At 42.4% G+C, this 19,704-nt stretch overlaps 1 protein-coding gene across 1 annotated transcript; it reads left to right on the forward strand.

Annotated features, from left to right (window-relative positions):
* Positions 1-3,158: 3,158 nt before the first annotated feature.
* Positions 3,159-19,635, forward strand: dtna (dystrobrevin, alpha). Its single transcript, XM_084547090.1, has 22 exons — positions 3,159-3,226; positions 3,786-3,866; positions 3,941-4,154; positions 4,484-4,569; positions 5,027-5,181; positions 5,273-5,378; positions 5,808-5,974; positions 6,164-6,288; positions 7,210-7,293; positions 7,505-7,573; positions 10,788-10,883; positions 12,621-12,702; positions 13,011-13,105; positions 14,507-14,620; positions 14,800-14,896; positions 15,685-15,708; positions 16,074-16,233; positions 16,324-16,413; positions 16,511-16,610; positions 17,416-17,533; positions 17,645-17,683; positions 18,265-19,635. Exons 1-21 carry the CDS (start codon positions 3,160-3,162, stop codon positions 17,660-17,662), a joined length of 2,148 nt encoding a protein of 715 aa, XP_084403216.1. The 5' UTR covers position 3,159; the 3' UTR covers positions 17,663-17,683; positions 18,265-19,635.
* Positions 19,636-19,704: the final 69 nt, after the last annotated feature.

Here is a 19,704-nt window from a genome sequence, read left to right on the forward strand (position 1 = left end):
GACAGCGTGACAGTGCCACAGAGAAAGAGTAATGTTTGCTGGGCAGACGCCAGGAATGAGGTTCGGGGTCTGCAACTAGAGAGCCAGTAAAGCCGTTCAAGAATGTGGCGCCTTCTCATTTGTGGTTAAAGATAGAGGCAGCACACATGTATCCTCGTTCACAGTTTCTCATTTCAGACGTCGCCGGTCGGGCCCGTCCACATGGGCAAGTTTTGTTGTAATGTTTGAAGGGAGTTTGTGTTGTGGACAGTCGTTTCAGGAAGGAGGCTTTGTAACAACAAGAAAAAGGAGTGCGACCATGGTGCTTTATGAAAGGTGCGTCCGTCCCTTTTGTTCCATCCATCGTTGTAGTGTTTGCGTTGGCCGCGCTGGTTTGATATCTGCTCCTGAGATAGATTGTATCAGTCTCGGTTATTTCCCCGACTGAAAGCAGACCTCAGAAGGTCACACAGCTGGCAGTCGGGATGTGTTTGCTTGTGATGTGGAGCAGGATATCAAAGTTAATCTATAAAACCGTGTACATTGTTTGTACATGTTTATATTCACTCACTCTGTAAGTGATGAATGGGCCTGAATATCCATTACTTTCAAGATGACATTGGACTACCGGCTGCCGGCACTGGCCTGACAATGCAGTGCATCTGAAACTGCTATTTATTGTTGTGACTGTTTGCCATTGTCTTCAAACTACTCAGATATCAACAGATTTTTTTCTATTACATAGTTTTCATATTGCTGTATAGTAGTAGTTAGTTCCTTTGTTGTCAACGTTATGTTACGTCTTTGTTGCTGCTGTGCTATGAATGTATTTACTGAAGTACAGCACTTGATTCTGTAATTCCAAGATAACTTATTACCTTAATGGCCTTATTTTTATACTGGATTTCAAAGATTCCTAGTGCTCCATAATTTTTGCCTGTATTGGTAGGAGTGAGAGGAAGGCAAGCGAGAGTGAGACAAAATTGTGCTGTTGTTTGCTTTTAACACCGAGTGAATTCTAATTTCTGCACCGTTGGTCTCTGCAGCATAATATTTGGGTCTACCAATTACTGTCAGAGCAATTTGAAACGGCATGCCTGAACGATTGTCTTGCAGAAAATTAAGAAAAAAAAGTGTTTTGAAGCCGCTCGTCCAAGAAGTGCCACTGTGGTCCCAGCTATCTGCCCACAGAGCGTTATCTCATAAAAGATATTTACTAGTGACAAAACTTTTCTCTACAAACTTCGCCTGTCTGCAGTGGGAGGTGTTGTGTTTGTGTGTGTGTGTGTCTCGGTGTGTGTGCGTGTGTGTTTTTACGAACGGAGCGGCTGGGATCTGTGCTGCCATAGCAACAAACCACATGACTAGGTGTATTAGATTGCCTCGGACAGTGTGCAGCGAGGCATGGTGTGAGCATTCTCTGCTGCTCAGCCTCTATCAACTCTTGTTCTTGTTTAACTTAATTTGTTTTAAAAAAAAATGTTTGTGATAGTGTTACATTAACTTTGCAGAAGTTCATACAGTTCTCTAAAAAAAAAAAAAAAAAAAAAAAAGTGAGGTCAGTATAAAATGACCAGGGCCAGATTAACCTGCAGTGGGATCCTGGGGCAGAAACTTGTTGTGGGCCCCTTTAAGCCCCCTTTCTGGAGAAGTCTTCACTCCATGCATGGAAGCTGTTTATTGCCTTTCTTACCACAAAAATCACAAGAGTAAAGCTGTTAAGAATGCATCAAAGCATCTCACTGGTATTATTTTTTTAATGACTACAACAAACAGCCATTTGGCACGTACTGTGTACCATGTGCGCCACTGTGAAAGGAAATTACTCTCCATACCAGCAGGTGGCCATAGTCCATATTTGTCATTTGAAATAGGAAATGGGAAGAGCTACAAACCATTGTACAGAGCTGTCCTCTCCTGAGTGACGCAGATCAGTTGGCGTACACTTTATCCCTTCTAGATGATCGCGCTGTCGTGAAAATCTTATGTGCACTGGTTCGCTAAGTTAAACAGCCAATCAGTGATCTCTGAAAAGCTGGTGGCTGGCTGTCCGACTAGTGGCAACAGCACAGGACACACTGCAAAAACTAGGGTCACGGGCTCGAAGGTCTGACGGGGGCGAACGGCAGACCGCCGGCTTGGTGTGTCACAGCCTATTAACGTTTAACCTTTTTACTCATAGTCTCCATTTTTTTTGACATGGATGACCAAAAAGTCTAGTGCAGACCTTGCAAGTGGCTGTTTTCCTATTACGGCTCATAAACCAACATGCTGTATTCGTGTGCGTTGGGATGCGCCGTCAACCATTGTGTTTAACTCTTTAGTGTGTTTAATGTGTGAACATATTGGAAATATGAGCAAGTGAACGCAGGTCAGCTCTTGAATCTCATTTAAGTATAAAATAATCAGGTAAAATTGATTTAATATGCTGCAAGTACTAACGTTTTATGATCATAAATTATTTTGTTAAGGTGCTTTTTGTTGTCCATCCATGCCCAGTCGATTACTTAATGAGTTGGTACGAGTTCAGTAGGCCAAGATTTTGCATGATGGAAGTCAGGTCTTCATCGTACTTGATATATTCAGGTTAACTGGAGCCAGTTATGTCTTTTGGATCATCCTTTGGTGGGAATTCTGACATTTTGCCTGGGACATGCAGCTTTAGCTTCGATCTTTCATGCCTGGACTCTGTTTTTAGATCTCAAGCTGCCCTTTTATCTGATTCAATGAGCTAACATTTAGCCTAATTAGCTAGCTAGCTATAGACGATAATATATAGAACTGGAAACTACATGTAAGAAGCTGTTTTCATCCTCCACCATCTGGCGTTAGGGAACCATTGATTAAAAAGTCGCCATGAATGTTGAATTTACCATTATAATTGTAAATTTCCAATGTGTTGAGCTTGAATGGAATCTGGTCATTGTCAGTAATAATAACAATACACTTGTACTGAGTTGCATCATGTCAAATGGTCATAGTGGTGAGTATTTGGAAGGTCCATCATAAACAAATGCTTTGTGAAACCACAGTTAAATTGAGATGTTAATTTATACATAATAAAGCTGAAAGCATTAGGAAGAGCATATTCAATGACTGAACAATGCCATAATGGAAATTTTAAGTGCTAAATGTTGATGCGCACAGGCTCTAACTTGACTTTCTCTCCTCTTGATCAGGATGATTGAAGACTGCGGGCCGAGCGGTGACAACATGGCAGATAGAAGGCAACTGTTTGTCGAGATGAGTAAGTGCTCAGGGCACGGCACAGCTCGGCATGATCTGCGCTGTGACTGTTTTACTTGCTGACCGTAAAAAATGGCAAATTCTTCTCTGTTAAGTTTCGTGTAAAGCAAATATCATGAAGATCAAGCGTTTGCACTGGTGGTGGATAGATTTGAAATGCTGACACACAACACAGCAGTGTGACCTCATGCTCTCTCGCTGTTTTTACAGTTTTGAGACATGCAACAAGTGATCTTATCATAAGATGGATTTCATTCTGTTACAACAGTTCACCACATCCTTTAGCTTATCATTGATGTAGCTATCAGAGACACATGGAGGGTGGAGCAAGTATCAGTTGATGTAGGTTGAACTTTTTGGCCAGGACACCGACATATTCACAACCATCATAGCTGGTTTAGAGTCACCATTAAAACCCATAACATTATTGCTTTGAGGCCTAACTTTGCAGTAGTTTCTGTCAAAAAATGTACACTTTGGTCTCCATATTCTCCCATTTCTACAATTATTGTTTTCTGTTGTCCATTTCTTATGTTAACTGATGAACAAATCTTCCTCAGGGGCTCAAGATCTGGATTCCATACGGCTGTCGACGTACAGGACAGCCTGCAAACTCAGATTCGTGCAGAAGAAATGCAACTGTGAGTACGACACAACGTGCTGTGCACTGCATCGCCCTGCCAAAATAATTCATACACCGTTTTCCCGTTCCCAGTGCATTTGGTTGACATTTGGAACGTCATCGAGGCTTTCCGAGAGAACGGCCTCAACACCATGGACCTCAACGCAGAGCTCTCGGTGGCTCGTCTCGAGGTGGTACTGTCCACCATCTTTTACCAGCTGAACAAGCGAATGCCCACCACCCACCAGATCAACGTGGAGCAGTCCATCGGCCTGCTGCTCAACTTCCTGCTGGCCGCCTATGACCCGTGAGTAACGTGTCGCGTGACGGCGTGCGGCTGGTTGTGTACTCTCACGTCCGGTTCTGACGCGAACGTTAATGTAGTGTGAAATGTGACTGTGAAGCGTCTGCCAAAGTGGAGGGAGAACGAAGTCACAACATGCGGGTGAAGAGTGAAGATTCTCTTTTGTGAATGTTAAAGCCGAGCTAAACATTTCCTTTTGAGACGATGGTCATTCTGATGGGAGTTTAAAGGTTGAGCCGTGTTTGTCTTGTGCGAAAACAGCTGATCCGTAAAACACTACACGTGTCTTCACAGCTCCCTGTAAATGTAATTTCTGTTTTTGCTTCTTTCAGGGAGGCCCACGGCAAGGTATCTGTCTTTGTTGTGAAGATGGCCATAGCAACCATCTGTGGAGGGAAAATTATGGATAAATTAAGATGTAAGAAACACAGTAAATCTTTATCTTACTTTTAATTGTGAAAAATTTAATTATAATCACCTATTTTGCACGTAATAAATCACCAAATAGTCTTTGTAGGGCACATACGGCTTCTATTCAATGCAATGTGCTGCTGCAGAATTTATTACTTAATACTGCCTGCATTTTCTGTATCTTAGTCTGCTTAGTTTATTGGTTTTAAACAAGGTAGCAGGCTCTTCATGGCCGGGAGAAGGCTTTATTCATTGTGTGAAGGATGGCGTTTATTACATAATGTACAAAATCTGTGGGAGCAGTAGTTTTGGAGGAAAATTTGTCTGAATAACTGCTTTGCTTTGATTTGTTTTCACAAATAAGTGGGATAATTGTATTGTTTAATGGTGTAATTAGCCGACTGTGGTGGCAACTGACAATTAGTCTGATTAATTTGTATAATATCTCCCCTCACCGTTTCCAGATATCTTTTCACTGATATCAGATTCCACTGGTATAATGGTGTACCCGCAGTTCGACCAGTTCCTGAGAGAGGTTCTCAAATTACCTATGGCGGTTTTTGAGGGACCTTCTTTTGGTTACACCGAACAAGCCGCGAGAACGTGCTTCGCGCAGCAGGTGAGGCCTCATTACTCACGCCGTATGATGATCTGTGATTGTTTTAGCGCTGTGGTTAAATGTCACTCTCCTCTGCACCCGACGTCAATAGAAAAAGGTCTCCCTCAACACATTCCTCGATACGTTGATGTCAGACCCGCCCCCTCAGTGTCTGGTGTGGTTGCCGCTCATGCATCGGCTCGCCAACGTGGAGAACGGTAAGACAGCTCCCAGATTGTTTAAGAGGAAAGCTAGCAGGGAGAGCTGGGAGGATGTAAAGTTCAGCTTTGCATCATAATCCTCAGTCACCACGCACCACGAAACACCTCCAGTGAAGATGACCCATAGGGAACTGACACCCTGTGTATGAGTGCATATGAGTGTGCATGTTTGTGTGTATCTGTGATGCACTCATCGCCACACGCTACCTCCGTGTGAGCAGGAGAAACACTGTTGGATGCGGTGCAGCTTGATGTGTATATTTGTTTAAAATGATAAGTCATTAAAACAGACAGTCTATGCCCTTAAATGAATGGAAACGAATGCTCTAGTGACTGCAATGTGCAAGATTTCTGGGTTTACAGGCGTGTGTGTGTGTGTGTGTGTGTGTGTGTGTGTTTGTCTGGCCCCTCCTCTCCTCCCTGCAGTCTTTCACCCGGTCGAGTGCTCCTACTGCCATACTGAGAGTATGATGGGCTTCCGCTACCGCTGCCAGCAATGTCATAATTACCAGCTCTGTCAGGACTGCTTCTGGAGGGGGCATGCCAGCGGTTCCCATAGCAACCAGCACCAAATGAAGGAGTACACGTCATGGGTAAGGGAAGGCGGAAAGGAGGAGGAGGAGAGGGGCGGGCTGAGGGAGGTGTGTCTGCACCGGACCAGTCACTTCGGCTGTTTCTGTTCTGCTTCGCCGCAACATAAGGACGCCGAGCGGTTGAATCAGGTGTCACTATCGTCGCCGTGTGTTCTTTTAAAAGACACCTCTCTTCTGTGTTTCTCCCAGAAATCCCCCGCTAAGAAGTTATCCCATGCCCTCAGTAAGTCTCTGAGCTGTGCATCCAGCAGAGAGCCTCTCCACCCCATGTTTCCCGAAATGCCAGATAAACCTCTCAACCTCGCTCATATTGTGTGAGTTCATCTTCTGTCTTTTGCCCTCGTAATACTGAAACTGAAGTATCGGTTCTCCAGTCAGAGATCTGGATTCTTTTCGAAGCATTTGTTCCGTGTTACATGTTGAAAGGATTCCGGCCCTCAGCTGATAATGATCCTGTAGCTGCCTCTAAGTCTGAAGTGATTCCAGTCAATCTCCTGGGTCAACTGATCAATGGGGCTTAATTATAGCCTAGGGAATGATTGGGATCTGCAACGCTGCTGCTACCTTTTTCCCTGATTTCCCTGACGCTGTGTGTGAAACAACGAAACAAAGCATGAGCGCACAAGCACAGACTTTTTAGCACATCTTTAGCACAGGGCATTTCTTAAATATTAAATTGAATTTTCAAGTTATTTTATTGATTATAACCCTTAAACAGCCAAACATATCCAGATTAAGACAGTTTGATTCAAGATTTCAACACTAATTGCTTAAAATTGTTATAGTACAATGCTTAAAATCATCTACCTACAGTATATGCTATGCTTATATGCTCATTCCTCAGGTTCCTTCCCTTCTGGTGCACATGTAGTATATTTTTTTGCATTGGGCTGATTGTAATGAAATATTGTCATTCCTTTCCTTGTTCTATACTTTCCTCAAAATAGAGACACGTGGTGAGTTGGCTTTGATTACTTAATTCAGTACAGTTTGTACGTTCTTGTTAGAATAGATCCGAAACATTCGTGTTGTGCTAACCACGTGTTTGTTAATCCATGGATCCATTCATTCATTAGTGCATGTCTTCACACAGTATATGTCACATAACTAATATTATACAGAAATTCAGAGATTCCTCACGACTGAAAAAAAAAAATGAAATAGTGCTGAGCTGTAACTTAAAAAGCTTCCTTGTCTGTTTGGAATAAATAAATAACATTTGTTTTTCTGTCCAGGCCGCCAAGACCAGTGAATATCACCAATGACTACTCCCTCTCACACTCCATGCCTACATCAGGGAACCCTTACTCCACCAAAAAGTGAGTACGGCAGCGCTAACAATGGATGCCCTGGATTTTCACAACAGACCTTTTCACTCCGCCATGCTCCCTAAAGGCCCTCTGCCCTGTAGACTCTGTGACCCTCTTTATTTCCTCCCCTTTATCTTCCTAAGTGTGTGTGCGAACATTTGTGTATCACGATTTTTTTTTTGTGGTCTCTTGAGCTGAATGTAAATGGCTTGCCTTACAGCAAGAATAGTGTTGTTGAGCAAAGAAAGCCCATAACCGGGGCTGCTCCTCATCTGTTGAAAGGGCGCGGGTAAGTGACACAGGTGTGCGTCTGAGAAAGTCTTTTTAGAGCTAATGCATGTGTGTACTAATATAGATTATACTCATGGGGCACAAACTAGAGTGCATATCGTCCTGAGGAAACTGCTAGTTTGTGAAAATCATCACCATATAGAAATGGGAAACACAAACATTAAGTATCTAATCTAAGCTGCTTTGAATGCATCAGACTCGCTGTTTGCGACATAAAGGAGTGGGCATACTTGTTCAGATCAAGTAGGCTTAACTTGCTTTTTCAGGCACTGTTAATGTTGTGTTTGGGAGGATAAAAGAATTGTTGAGAAGCATTTGAGCTGCTCTGCACCTGCGCCTGAGAGAAGAATGTGATGCTTTAAGGAACACTGCTCCCTTTCATAACTGAGGCGTATAGAAAAACATGGAAGATGATGTGATGAGTGAGTTACGTTCCTTAGGTTATTCTTAATGTGCATGTCAAGAGTATTTGATGTTGCAGTTGCTGTTTGTGCGGGCTGAGAAACCATTTGAAGACATGTGGAGGTTGACTGGCTAGCTTTTACACAATACTGACTGAAAGAGACACCCGGATGTCACCCCTAAACTTCCTATATGACTTAAGTTTTGACTTTCTGAAGCATGGAATACACAGTTAAAGAGGTTAACTGGTGTTTTAGTGTTACTCCTCCTTCACGGCCCGAGATATTAGATCGGAGAAACTGTCATCATGGTGCAGCAGTAACATCCTGGTCCTCAACAACACAAAAACCAAGGAAATAATAGTGGACTTCAGGAGAAACAGATCAAACCCTCAGCCCATACATCAGTGGTGACTGTGTGGAGGGGTATCTGACTTCAGGTTTCTGGGCCTGCACCTGGATGATGACCTAACCTGGGAAACCAACAGCACTGCCCTGTACAAGAAGGCACAGCAGTGACTACACTTCTTGAGGGTCCTGAAAAACCACATCCTAGCCAAGGAGCTGCTGGTGTCCTTCTACAGATGCTCTGTACTGGCGTACTGCATCCCGGAGTGGTTTGCCAGCTGCACTGCTCAGGAAAAGACAGCGTTACAGAGGGTCGTCAGCATAGAACAGAAGATCACTGACTGTGCTCTTCTCTGCTTTGAGGAGTGGTACAGGTCCCGCTGCCACTGAAAAGCCTGCAGCTTTTCCAATTGTTACCTACAGGGAGGTGGTGCAGGACAGTAAAAACAAACAGACTGAAAAACAGCACATATTTCAGGGCTGTCGCAGTAATGAATGGTAGGCCTTTTCACTAAGCCGTGCAATATTACACCTTGTGCAATTAATATTTTTTAGCTGTGAACATTTGCACAATATATGACATGCCAGTTCTTTTACTCCATCGCTCACAGTTTTACCATTTTGATCCACACACACTGCATTTATGAGGCAGTTGTCTGTAAAGAGAGCTCTGATTAACCAATTATATGCTGACCCTTCACCAAACAATGATAGCGACGAGCTAAAGTGGCTACCATGTGAGTCATTTCCTTTAGAAGCTAAATCTAAGAGGATATAATCACATTGTGTACAGTAAGTGGCCAAAAACACAACAACATGAATAAATACATGTTGCTCCATGTCTGCAGGATGTTGGATGACATTTACAGCTTGTTTGGTTGTGCCCATACAGAAAAACACAATTTAAACGTAAGCGTCTTGATTGCCAGTTTGTTACTGTGCACGAAAAATAGATTTATCGCAGAGAACTGGATTCTGAACTCAAAGATGGCGCCCATTCACAAACCGATCACCTGGCTCATGAGCCAGAAACGTTTTCTAGCATTGTGGTTTTCTGCCATATTGTGGGTTCCTCTGCACATGCTCATTACTTTTTCCCCACTGCACCTTCTCTACTTGGATAGGGAAAGTGTCCCACATACAAAACCTCCATGGATTAAAAAGTGATAATAGAAATAATGAGAACCAACCTTGTTTGCAGGTAGAGTTGTTGAAAACTGTGAAGCATTGGCAGGGAGTGGTAGTGCTGCATCCAGCTCTCTTAATATATCCATTCACGTAACTACAACCTTCATGTTTGAATCAGGCTAAGCAGCTGAAAAGATTTCTAATAAAGTCAACAATGTAGTGAGGTCATTCAAATAGTAGTTGAGTCATTTTCTTTGCAGAGTCCCAGAAGACTCGAGTTTAACACGCTTAATGCTCCCCTGAGTAAGATGTGATAACCCTTTAATTTATCCCCCAATTATTAAGTTTAAGTTTTAACAAAAATTTTGAGAATTTATGCTGTTATGTGTTTTCGACAAGCTAATAGTGTTTAGCACAGTCAGGTACGACACATGCTGCGTGCTCGCTCTCTTGCATTTAGATCGGGCAATGAGGCAGAGTACAAAGGTGCAAAGTAGGGAAGAGAAAAGCCATCACGGAGCCCAAGAGGCAGTACAGAGAGAAGCTAGACGGCTTCTATTCTGCTGCTGACTTTCATCGTACAGGGAAACGTGTTTCTACACTGTGCTCATGACAATAAACTCTTTAACATTTGATGTCAGTGTGTAAGAACTACTGACTGATACTACACATTCACTATTTAAGTAGTGTTTTAGCTTGTTAGCTTGTTAGCCTCCTTGAAATTTTGGCTAGTTAGCTAAGAAGCTAGCAAGCTAGAGCAGCTAGCATTGGAGATCATTTTGGAAACAGACCGACAAGACTCAGTTTCCTTCTCAATATTGAATTAATTGACTCTTCTGGTTATGTTGTGTTCTTCATAGTGGTATAGTTAGCATGGTCGCTACATAATGGGCTGTTCCAGGTGCTTCTATAAATAATGGAGCCACATCAAAAGGGTCTGCATGCTTGGCATTTGTAGCAGGGTAGATTGTTTAACTTATGAATAATGACTTTAGTTTTAATAACAGCACTGAGTGATTGATGCCTGTAATATGTAAACAGTATATAGTTTATAGTGTCTCTCTTGCTTGGCATGTGTTCAGTCATACTTCATCTGTGGTGTCTTTCCCAAACATAATATAGCCTTGTTCCTCTCTAGTCATCCATGAATGAGTGCTTTCCAGCCATTCTCCCCCTCTTCTCTTTTGTTGTGCCCTCCCCTTTGTTCGCCCTCGGTCTCCTGCCCCGTCTCGTCCCCTGTCCCTCTGCTGTCTCCTGTGTAACGTCACGTTTTGTGTCTTGTGTTTTTGTTTTTTTTTGTTTTTTGTTATTTTGTGAAACCCTGCACTGTTCCAGGCCGAACTACAACATCGATGTTGCAGATAGACTCGCTGACGAACATGTTCTCATTGGCCTCTATGTGAATCTGCTCCAAAACAACCCCAAATCATGGTTAGTCGGTGTGCTGCCGTGTTTGCCGAACACCAGCAGAAACTATGTGCTCTGCTGAATCGCCACCTAACGGCCTTTCCCCTAACCTAGATTGTGTTCCAGTCCTAACGCTGCATGCTGTTGGACAGTTTTCCAGACTGGTCACCTCGACCTTTGACACCCCTGTTAAAGCATTGTTGGTATCAGCAGCAAGACGTGTGTCTGACTGGTTGCATCCAAACTATTGATTTTTGTCATATTGGAGTCCTTAAAAAAGAACACAAGTATACACAAAACTCTATAATGATAGATTTAACTTTACCGTACACTGATCAGCCATAACATTATGACCGCTGACAGACGAAGCGAATAACACAGATTATTATCCTGTTATCATAGCACCTGTCAGTGGGTGGGGAATATAAAGAGGAAACTAAACATTATGTTCTCAAAGAAGCAGGAAAAAAGGCAGGTGGAAGGATTTTAATGACTTGAGTGCCAAGTTTTTATGCTGCTCTTGTGTGGTGTCAGTAGTCTGCAGTGGTCAGTGCCAAAAAGGCTCCATCATGTCATGGATGACCATGGGAATTGAAGACTAGCTGGCGTGGTTTGATCCAACAGACAAGCTACTGTAGAATGGTGAAAATGTTAATGTTAGTTCTGACAGAAAGGTGTCAAAACACACAATGCATCACAGTTTGTTGTCGATGGGTCTGTGTAGCTGCAGCCGCAGAGGCATTGGACCTCGGAGCAATAGGTACCACCTACCAAAATATCGTTGCAGATCACGTACACCCTTTCGTATAAACGATATTTCTTGATAGCAGTGGTCTCTTTCAGCAGGATCATGCTCCCTGCCACAAAACAAAAAGGGTTCAGGAAGGGTTTGAAGAACACAACAAGTTCAAGGTGTTGACCTGGCCTCTAAATTCAGCAGATATCCATCCAGTCGAGCATCTGTGTGATGCGATTGACAAACAAGTCTGATCCATGAGGGTCCCGCTTTGCAACTTGCAGGACTTTGAGGATCTGCTGCTAACATCCAGATAGTGGAGTTCATGCCGTGATGGGCAGGTGATCATGATGTTATGGCCGATCCGTGTATGTGCAGATAGTTGGTTTTGTATAACACCAGATGCTTTGGGCATATTAGTTTGTTAATTGCCAGCAAATTCTTGAGGTTATTAAGACGTCTCTAATAGGAGGCTAATACTGCAAATCTTGTGTCACTGAAACATATTTAAAAGTTCTAGCAGACTGATTTAAATTTTATCGCTAGAAATATGACATATTCTCTCTTCTGTGAGACATTATTGCCGTTACAACCGATGCTTGTGTGTGTGTGTGTTAATGGTGTTTGAATTCCATCTATCATGTTGTTTTTATTAGCTGTGCTGCAACCCCCTTCATATCTTCCCGGGTGAATTCATCTACTGTAAATACGAAACCATATTTCCTACCTTATCAGTGATCAGACGGACTTTTAAATACAAAGTGATTGATCACCTCACCTCAACTTTTACATAATAACCTAGCTTCATTTACGCTTTTTATGTTGTATTTTCCATATATGAATAACTTGCATGATTACATGGGGCTCTGCTGTTGAACATGTGAAGCTTTTCAGCCAAATAACTCTCAAATTATACTTTGTTTTCTTCTTTTATTTCATTGCTATGCATATTTGTTTATCTGCATAGCTGTGCATTATTAATTGTATCATGTTGTGACTCCCTTCTCTATTTTCCTCTTGATCAGTTTGCTGGAGAGCAGTAACCATCAAGATGAAGAGCACAGTCTCATCGCCCGCTATGCTGCTCGGCTGGCTGCAGATGCTGCGGTGAGATAGATGCGAGACATTTATTGCACACAACATCACGGCATCTTTCATTGCTGTCCAGTGCCAAAAACATGTCGTCGATGAGAAAGGGTAGTAACGTATGCTGCTACTCTCCTGTCAGTCCTTTTTACTGCCGCGCCGGTGATCATTTCCAAGCAGACCTGTTCATGCTCTGATCAGGTCTTAATGGATGGCTGGTGACTTAACTGCTTTGTTCCCTCCTGTGAGATGTGAGATAAGCTGGTGGATGACATCACCCCGAGGTACAGCCGACTCACGTGATGCCTCTTGCTTGGTTTCACCAACAGGCTCAGCAGCAGAGGGTCCCCACAGACCTCCCGTACTCTCTGGATGCCAACAAACAGCAGAGACAGCTCATCGCAGAGCTCGAGAGCAAAAACAGGTTAGGGCTGACTGCCTCGGTAATGATGTTCAGAGTATCCTGTTCCTGAGTTTCTTGTCCTGACGAAACAAACACACCTCAAATAGCACCACTAAAAACTATTATAATTGTTAACAAAATATTATCATCACTAATTATATGCATATAAATCAATGTAAGGTCATGTAAGGCATTACAAGTCATTATATTTATGATTAATTTCGTGTACAGTGGCAAGTTTAAATTGCTTTAAATTTGCATAAAAGACAAAACGGATTAAAAAGAGAAACTGTAGGCAACAACATCAAATATTACAGTTAGATCAATATGGAGTAAGTAGTCAATTCAAAGTAACCTGAGTTAAAGTCAAATCAAGTATGTTTTAAAGCAGCTATCAACAATAATATTTGTCTACAATGGATCGTATGTCTGCTTGTCTATGACTAGATGAGGATTTAAGGAGTCGTCACTCTGCTGATAATAGGATAATCTTGGCATAAATAATTAAATTGATAAATCCATAAATTTGCTTTAGTCGAGGGTCCTGCTGGCTCAAAGGCAAGGTTTACTCAGAAGCTTGATCAGGGACAGGCTACAAAGCAGCACACTGTTTTAATTTTTTTTTACCCAAAACTTTGCTGTCGAAATTCATAGTATTCTGTCCGGCCATAGCTGTCCAGCACCGAAACACAAAGGGAGTAACCGGTGAACATTGTGGAGCTTTGTCTGTATCTGCAGTACACTATAAATAACCAGCTTGTTTCTGCTGCCACCAAGTGGCCAAAAATATCAGTCGTTGCAGGGTTCAAATTTAAACGCTGTCAGATTGGGATGGTGCCTGAAATATAGACTCCCTACAGTTATCAGTTCCTACCTAAATGTCAAGCTTTATTTATACATGTCCTACATTTCCAGTTTATTCTTTAAGCAGTACGTTTATGAGCACACTGTGTACCCACTAAACTTTGAAGTCTTTGAATAACGGCTCATTCATTCATTCCGCATCCATGCATCATCTAGTATGCTTTATCTGGATGAATTTTATTCGCATGCTGCTGCTGCTGCTGCTGCTCCCTTGTCCACATCTTTTTCTTCTCTTCTGTCCCAGCTCTTTTTTCTGTCTCTGCCTTATGCAGACAGGTCCCCCATGTAAGCTTTGTTCTAGTCAAGGTTTCTTCCTGTTCGAGATGAGTTGTTTCAAACTCTGGGTTCTGTAAAGCTTCTTTTAAAACAACCGCGGCTGTATTTGATGTAAAAACACTTTAATTGCACTGAAAAAACACATATTAAAATCACCCTGGATGATCAGATACAGTATGTGTAGTATAGTGGCAAAATCCAACCCCCTTCAGGGACATGTGAACAAATTATCCCATATATACGATTCGATCTCATGGTTTCGTACGTTTGTGCTCGTCACAGAGAAATCCTGCAGGAAATCCAACGGCTGCGGCTTCAGCACGAGGAGGCATCCCAGCCGCCACCCGATAAGGGCCAGCAGAACCCCACCCTGCTCGCTGAGCTACGACTTCTCAGGTAACTTTTACCTGCTTTTATTTGCCAGATACGGCAAAGTTAAAAACAGACAGGTTTGCTTAGACGCTGTATTCTAAATCGACATCCGCAGATGCTCGTGGTGTTTTTAGGTTGTTGTTGTTGTTTTTTCCCCACTGACATGACACAGTGGTTTCATCAGATCTCGTTTCTTCTGTTAGGCAACGCAAAGATGAGCTTGAACAAAGAATGTCTACTCTGCAGGAGAGTCGCAGGGAACTGATGGTGCAGCTGGAACAACTAATGATGCTTCTCAAGGTACTACAGACGCGCACTTCATCTCTTTGGGCGCACTGCGGTCAAACGCAGAGTTCAATTTAGATTTCATCACGATCACTGGAGGAACACACCTTGTATCTCCTCTGGGGAACAATTGCTCCACGGACGGAATCGTTTACATAGTAAAACATGAACGCGTGCACTACAGCTTGTAATTTTTTTTTTTTTTTCCGATTATTATTGTGAGACAGGTGGTGAGCAGTATGTTCAGATGATGAATTTCTCTAGTCTTACAATGTCTCCCAGCTGTGGGTGATCACTGCAGCTGATGTAAAAGCAAACGCTGCACTTTACGAGGGGGAAACGTGTGGGCGATTACGCCTCATCCCCGTTAGAGGGCACACGTCTTTAGATTTAGAAAACTTAAATTCACATATTTATTTGAAGATAAGATGGAAATATTGTTTTGTTTTATTTCAGCAGTGATTACTAGTGATTCAAAATCATATGTTGAGTCTTGGATTACGCTCCGTCACACCCTACAAGACAACATGTCAACCACGCTCTAGGAAGGATAACCTTTGGTGTGAGAATATCTTCTGCAGTCAACAGTACGGGAGTTCTTCGAAGGCTGCATAAATTGCTCGCGATAGTGTCTCAAGTGTGGAGGATATCAATCTAATTAGCCTAAAAGGATCAATGTTAATCCATTAAACTTGCATGAGGAGGCCACAAGCTTGTCTCTGTGGAAATACTGATTGGATTTGCTTTTTTTTTCTTAGAAAATGTGGTTGTTGTTTCACGAGCCATAAAATATTGTTTTGCAGCTGGAGGAGGAACGGAAACAAGCCGTAAGTGTGAACTCCTTTGGGGCAAAAAGGAGACTTGGATGCAAGTTTGAAAATAATAAAAATATGTTGTTGTGCTTTTGCGTAAAAGACAGACAAGGTTTGTCTGAAACCTGAAGATGCACGGAGTTCACCAGACAAAATAAATGGGCTAGCATTTAGCGAGAGATACTTGTTTTAACAGCATGCTGGAATATGTGAACATAGAAAATGGCTTTAATACTAAGGTAATGAACATTTCTAGCTTGTGTATTGTGCGTACTTTTACTCACAGATGTTGTATTGCTTGTTGTGCTTGCTTTAATAATAATTTTATTGTTACTCCCTGGTTTTCTGTCAACACTAAAACAACACTCTTTGTCCTTCAGACTCAGGGTCCCGGCTCTCCACGCTCTTCTCCCAGCCACACCATCAGCCGGCCGATCCCCACTCCAATCCACTCGGACTCGGCCGGCACGACCCCAACTCACACACCTCAGGACTCACTCATGGGCGTAGGAGGGGATGTTCAGGAGGCCTTCGCTCAGGGTAACACAGTGACACGTGGATGTTTTGTTGTCTGGGAGCTGTGCATAATTATATCTGAAACATTTTTTCTTTTTTTTGTCTTTTTGTAAGGCCCAAGGAGAAATTTAAGAAATGACCTCCTCATTGCTGCTGACTCCATCACCAACACAATGTCGTCACTGGTTAAGGAGCTCAATTCAGGTAAAAATTTAAGCATAAAAAACAAAAAATGTCTGTTTTGATTCGACATTAATACACAACAACTGTTTTAATACACGTTTTTTTTTTTTTTCCACAGAGGGTGGAAGTGAGACTGAGAGCAGCTTGGATTTAGAATTTGGCCGTTGTGACCTGTTGGCTGCAAACTCTTCAAATCCTTTCTTCCCTTATAAACCAAGGTACTGTCCTTACCAAATACACCAATCGGGCGTAACATTATGACCACTGACAGGAGATAACATAAATAACATTGACCATCTTGTGACAATGCAATGCTCTGTTGGGAAACTTTTGGACCAGGCATTTGTGTGGATGTTACTTAGACGTGTACCACCCACCTAGACCAGACCAGGCACCCCCACCCCGTAGCAATGACACTCCTTGATGGCAACAGTCATCCCCAGCAGGATGCAGCCTGACGCAGACACACACACAAAAACAGTTTTGCAACATCTCAAAAAAAACATGAAAAACAGCACAAGGTATAGACCTGGCCTCCAAATTCACTAGATCCCAAACTGATCAAGGATCTGTGGGATGATCCGTAGAGGCCCCTCCCCTCAACCCCCCAAAGGTCCTCACTAGCAATGTTCTGTTGCCGGACACCACAGGACACCCTTAGAAGGTCCATATCTACTCTCTGATGAGTCACAACTGTTTGGGAAGCACAAGGGAGACCTACACAATATTAGGAAGGTGGTCATAATGTTATGCCCGATCTGTGTATACAGTATAAACCTGTGAAAGAGGTATTACCTCTGTAAGTACAGAAGTGCTATCCGCTAAGCAAAAGGAAAGGAGATTTTCTACTTTTCTTTCGCTCTGTTATCAGCTAGGTCATTTACAAACTGATTTGAATAACACAGTATTAAGTTAATCTTAAACAATTGTTCTCAATCCTAAATTAACATGTGTTGTTCGGAAACACAAATTATCCATCAGGTATGAGAGTCCCCTCTTCTTCTGTCCCGTTACGTATCTCAGGGCTGCAAGCGCTGCAGAGGAGGAGGCCTTTGAGAACGATCTGGAGCAGCAGCTGGAGGACGAGCTCGAGTTAGAGGAGCTAATGAAGCACAGGCGGGAAACGGACAAAACGTGCATGGTGAGTCGTGGCTGCGCAAGACCGAATTGGAATAGAAAAGGTGGGATACCGTGCCCCTGTCAGTGCTAACCTGCTGTGTGTGTTGTTTGTGGCTTTAACCCTTTGGTATAGGTGACGCTGCAGCAGTGACCGAGCTAGTCCACCTGACTGGTAAGTTAACTCTAACAAGAGTGCATTGTTTGTCATTCACCGAAATCTTAAGACACTTCTGCAGTGCCAACTGTTTCTGCACAACCGTGACTTTAACAGACACTGTAAACAATAAGCTGCTTTAATTTACCATATTTTGACCTTTATCTTTAATTTTTTAAGCTACTCAAATGTGACCCGTCTCGAATATTTCCAATATAACGTGGTTTACTGCCCATGAATTCTGCAAATAAGTGTCCAATATATATTAATTAGCTGAAAAGGAGTTGGTTAACAATGTGTAGCACCAAATTAGGTGATACATTTTATTTTAGGCGTTATGAATAGTCAAACAGACCGGGTCAGTTTTGACCCGGGAGGACAAAAGTTGCATGATCGACGGTAAGACAATACGAGGGAGAAAACTTACCATGTCCAGTTGCCTTTGATTTAGTTATGCTTTTGATATTCCATGACCTGGATGACTGAGAATCTACACTGACTTATCCAGTTATTTTCCATCAGAACTGGGATACGTCCACGCTAGCACACTCATTGCACCTTCATTTGCTGTTTTTTAACGTGCCCCGTATCCTCCACAGGTGAGCAATATGAAAAGCGACAATAGTAGAAGACACTGGACGAGACAACAACACTGGGCCGACAGTACGGAGCACTGAAGACGTGGAGGGTTTAAGTTTCGCTAAATCCAACCATAGAGTACATTTATGTAAAGATCTATTTTTTAACCAAGCACATATTTAAGGTAATACTGTGAGCGGATGTAAAGAGATTAATTACTGAGCTGTCTATTATACCACAGGTGCCATAAAAAAACACAAATGATTTTGGGGAATTATTTCTTAATTTTTATCCTTTTTTTTTTTTTTATATATGTATGAGTAAATGTAAACAACTGTTGGAACAGGGTGGCGAACCTGATTCCTTCCAATTCTTTCTGAGTACAGTGAACCAGGTTTAAGCATTATCTGATTTATGATTTGTGACGACAAACCTGAAATTATGTTGGAGCTGCCGGTGAAACTGATAAAAGCTCTGTAAATGTGTAACTCTGGCAGGGTTACTTTAAACGGATGTTACCACTATTTCCTTTTTACTGTCGATGTTGAATTGCTTTGATTTTTCAGTTTAATCAGATATATTTGTTTTATTTGAAACATTTAATGACGCACACTGCCTTAGCTGATTGGATGTCCTCTACCCGGAGCTCATTCAACCTGTCAATGCAGCATGTAGCTTACAACAAATCACACCCGCAGCAGTGTCGGATGTCTTCACTGGGCAAACTAATTTGGTCCGATGCCAGGAGGGGATTTTGTCTGCGCATATGTACACTGTCTACATATAAATGACCCGATATACGGAGTGAAAAAGAAGCGACAGACATCCAAACTGCTCAAGTTCAAAGATTTACACTGGCAAGGGCATTGACCAAATTGTGTTTACTATCAAGGTTTTATGAATTAAGGTTTGATCATAGCTCATTTGCCACTGTTTCATGGTTCGCATCATCGCTCTCACACGTATAAATCTCTGTGTGACTTGCGCACCGACACACACCCACCCACACACACACACTTGATGTATTTCTCCGAGTGTGCATAAAACTTTACCCAGTCACTTCTGTGAAAAGTGGCGAGCCAATCTAAAATCATAAATGTGTGAAATATATCTAGTTTGACTTTTTGAGCAAGTTCATAGCAGTGATTTTTGCATGGTGGTGATGCATAATAAAGTGTTGACACAATATCACAAATTTCGCCTATGAACTCCTTTCTCCTTCTTTTTCCATTCCAGAACGGCACACTTCAATTGGCTTGGTTTGGCAGAGCACATTTATTATCTGTCATAAATGCACTGTTGGCTGCCCTCAACCTATTGTCTATAATTCATCACAGAGCCCCACCGTCAGAGGTAACATAAAAGCAGCCATCTGGCACTGAAACGCACAGTCATGTGCATATAAGGAAGGAGATTTTCACTCTTTCCTTAGGCTGCATTAAAAGCACCTGGACTAATTT

The sequence above is a fragment of the Chelon labrosus genome (genome assembly GCF_963514085.1).
Source record: "Chelon labrosus genome assembly, chromosome: 6".
NCBI lineage: Eukaryota > Metazoa > Chordata > Actinopteri > Mugiliformes > Mugilidae > Chelon > Chelon labrosus.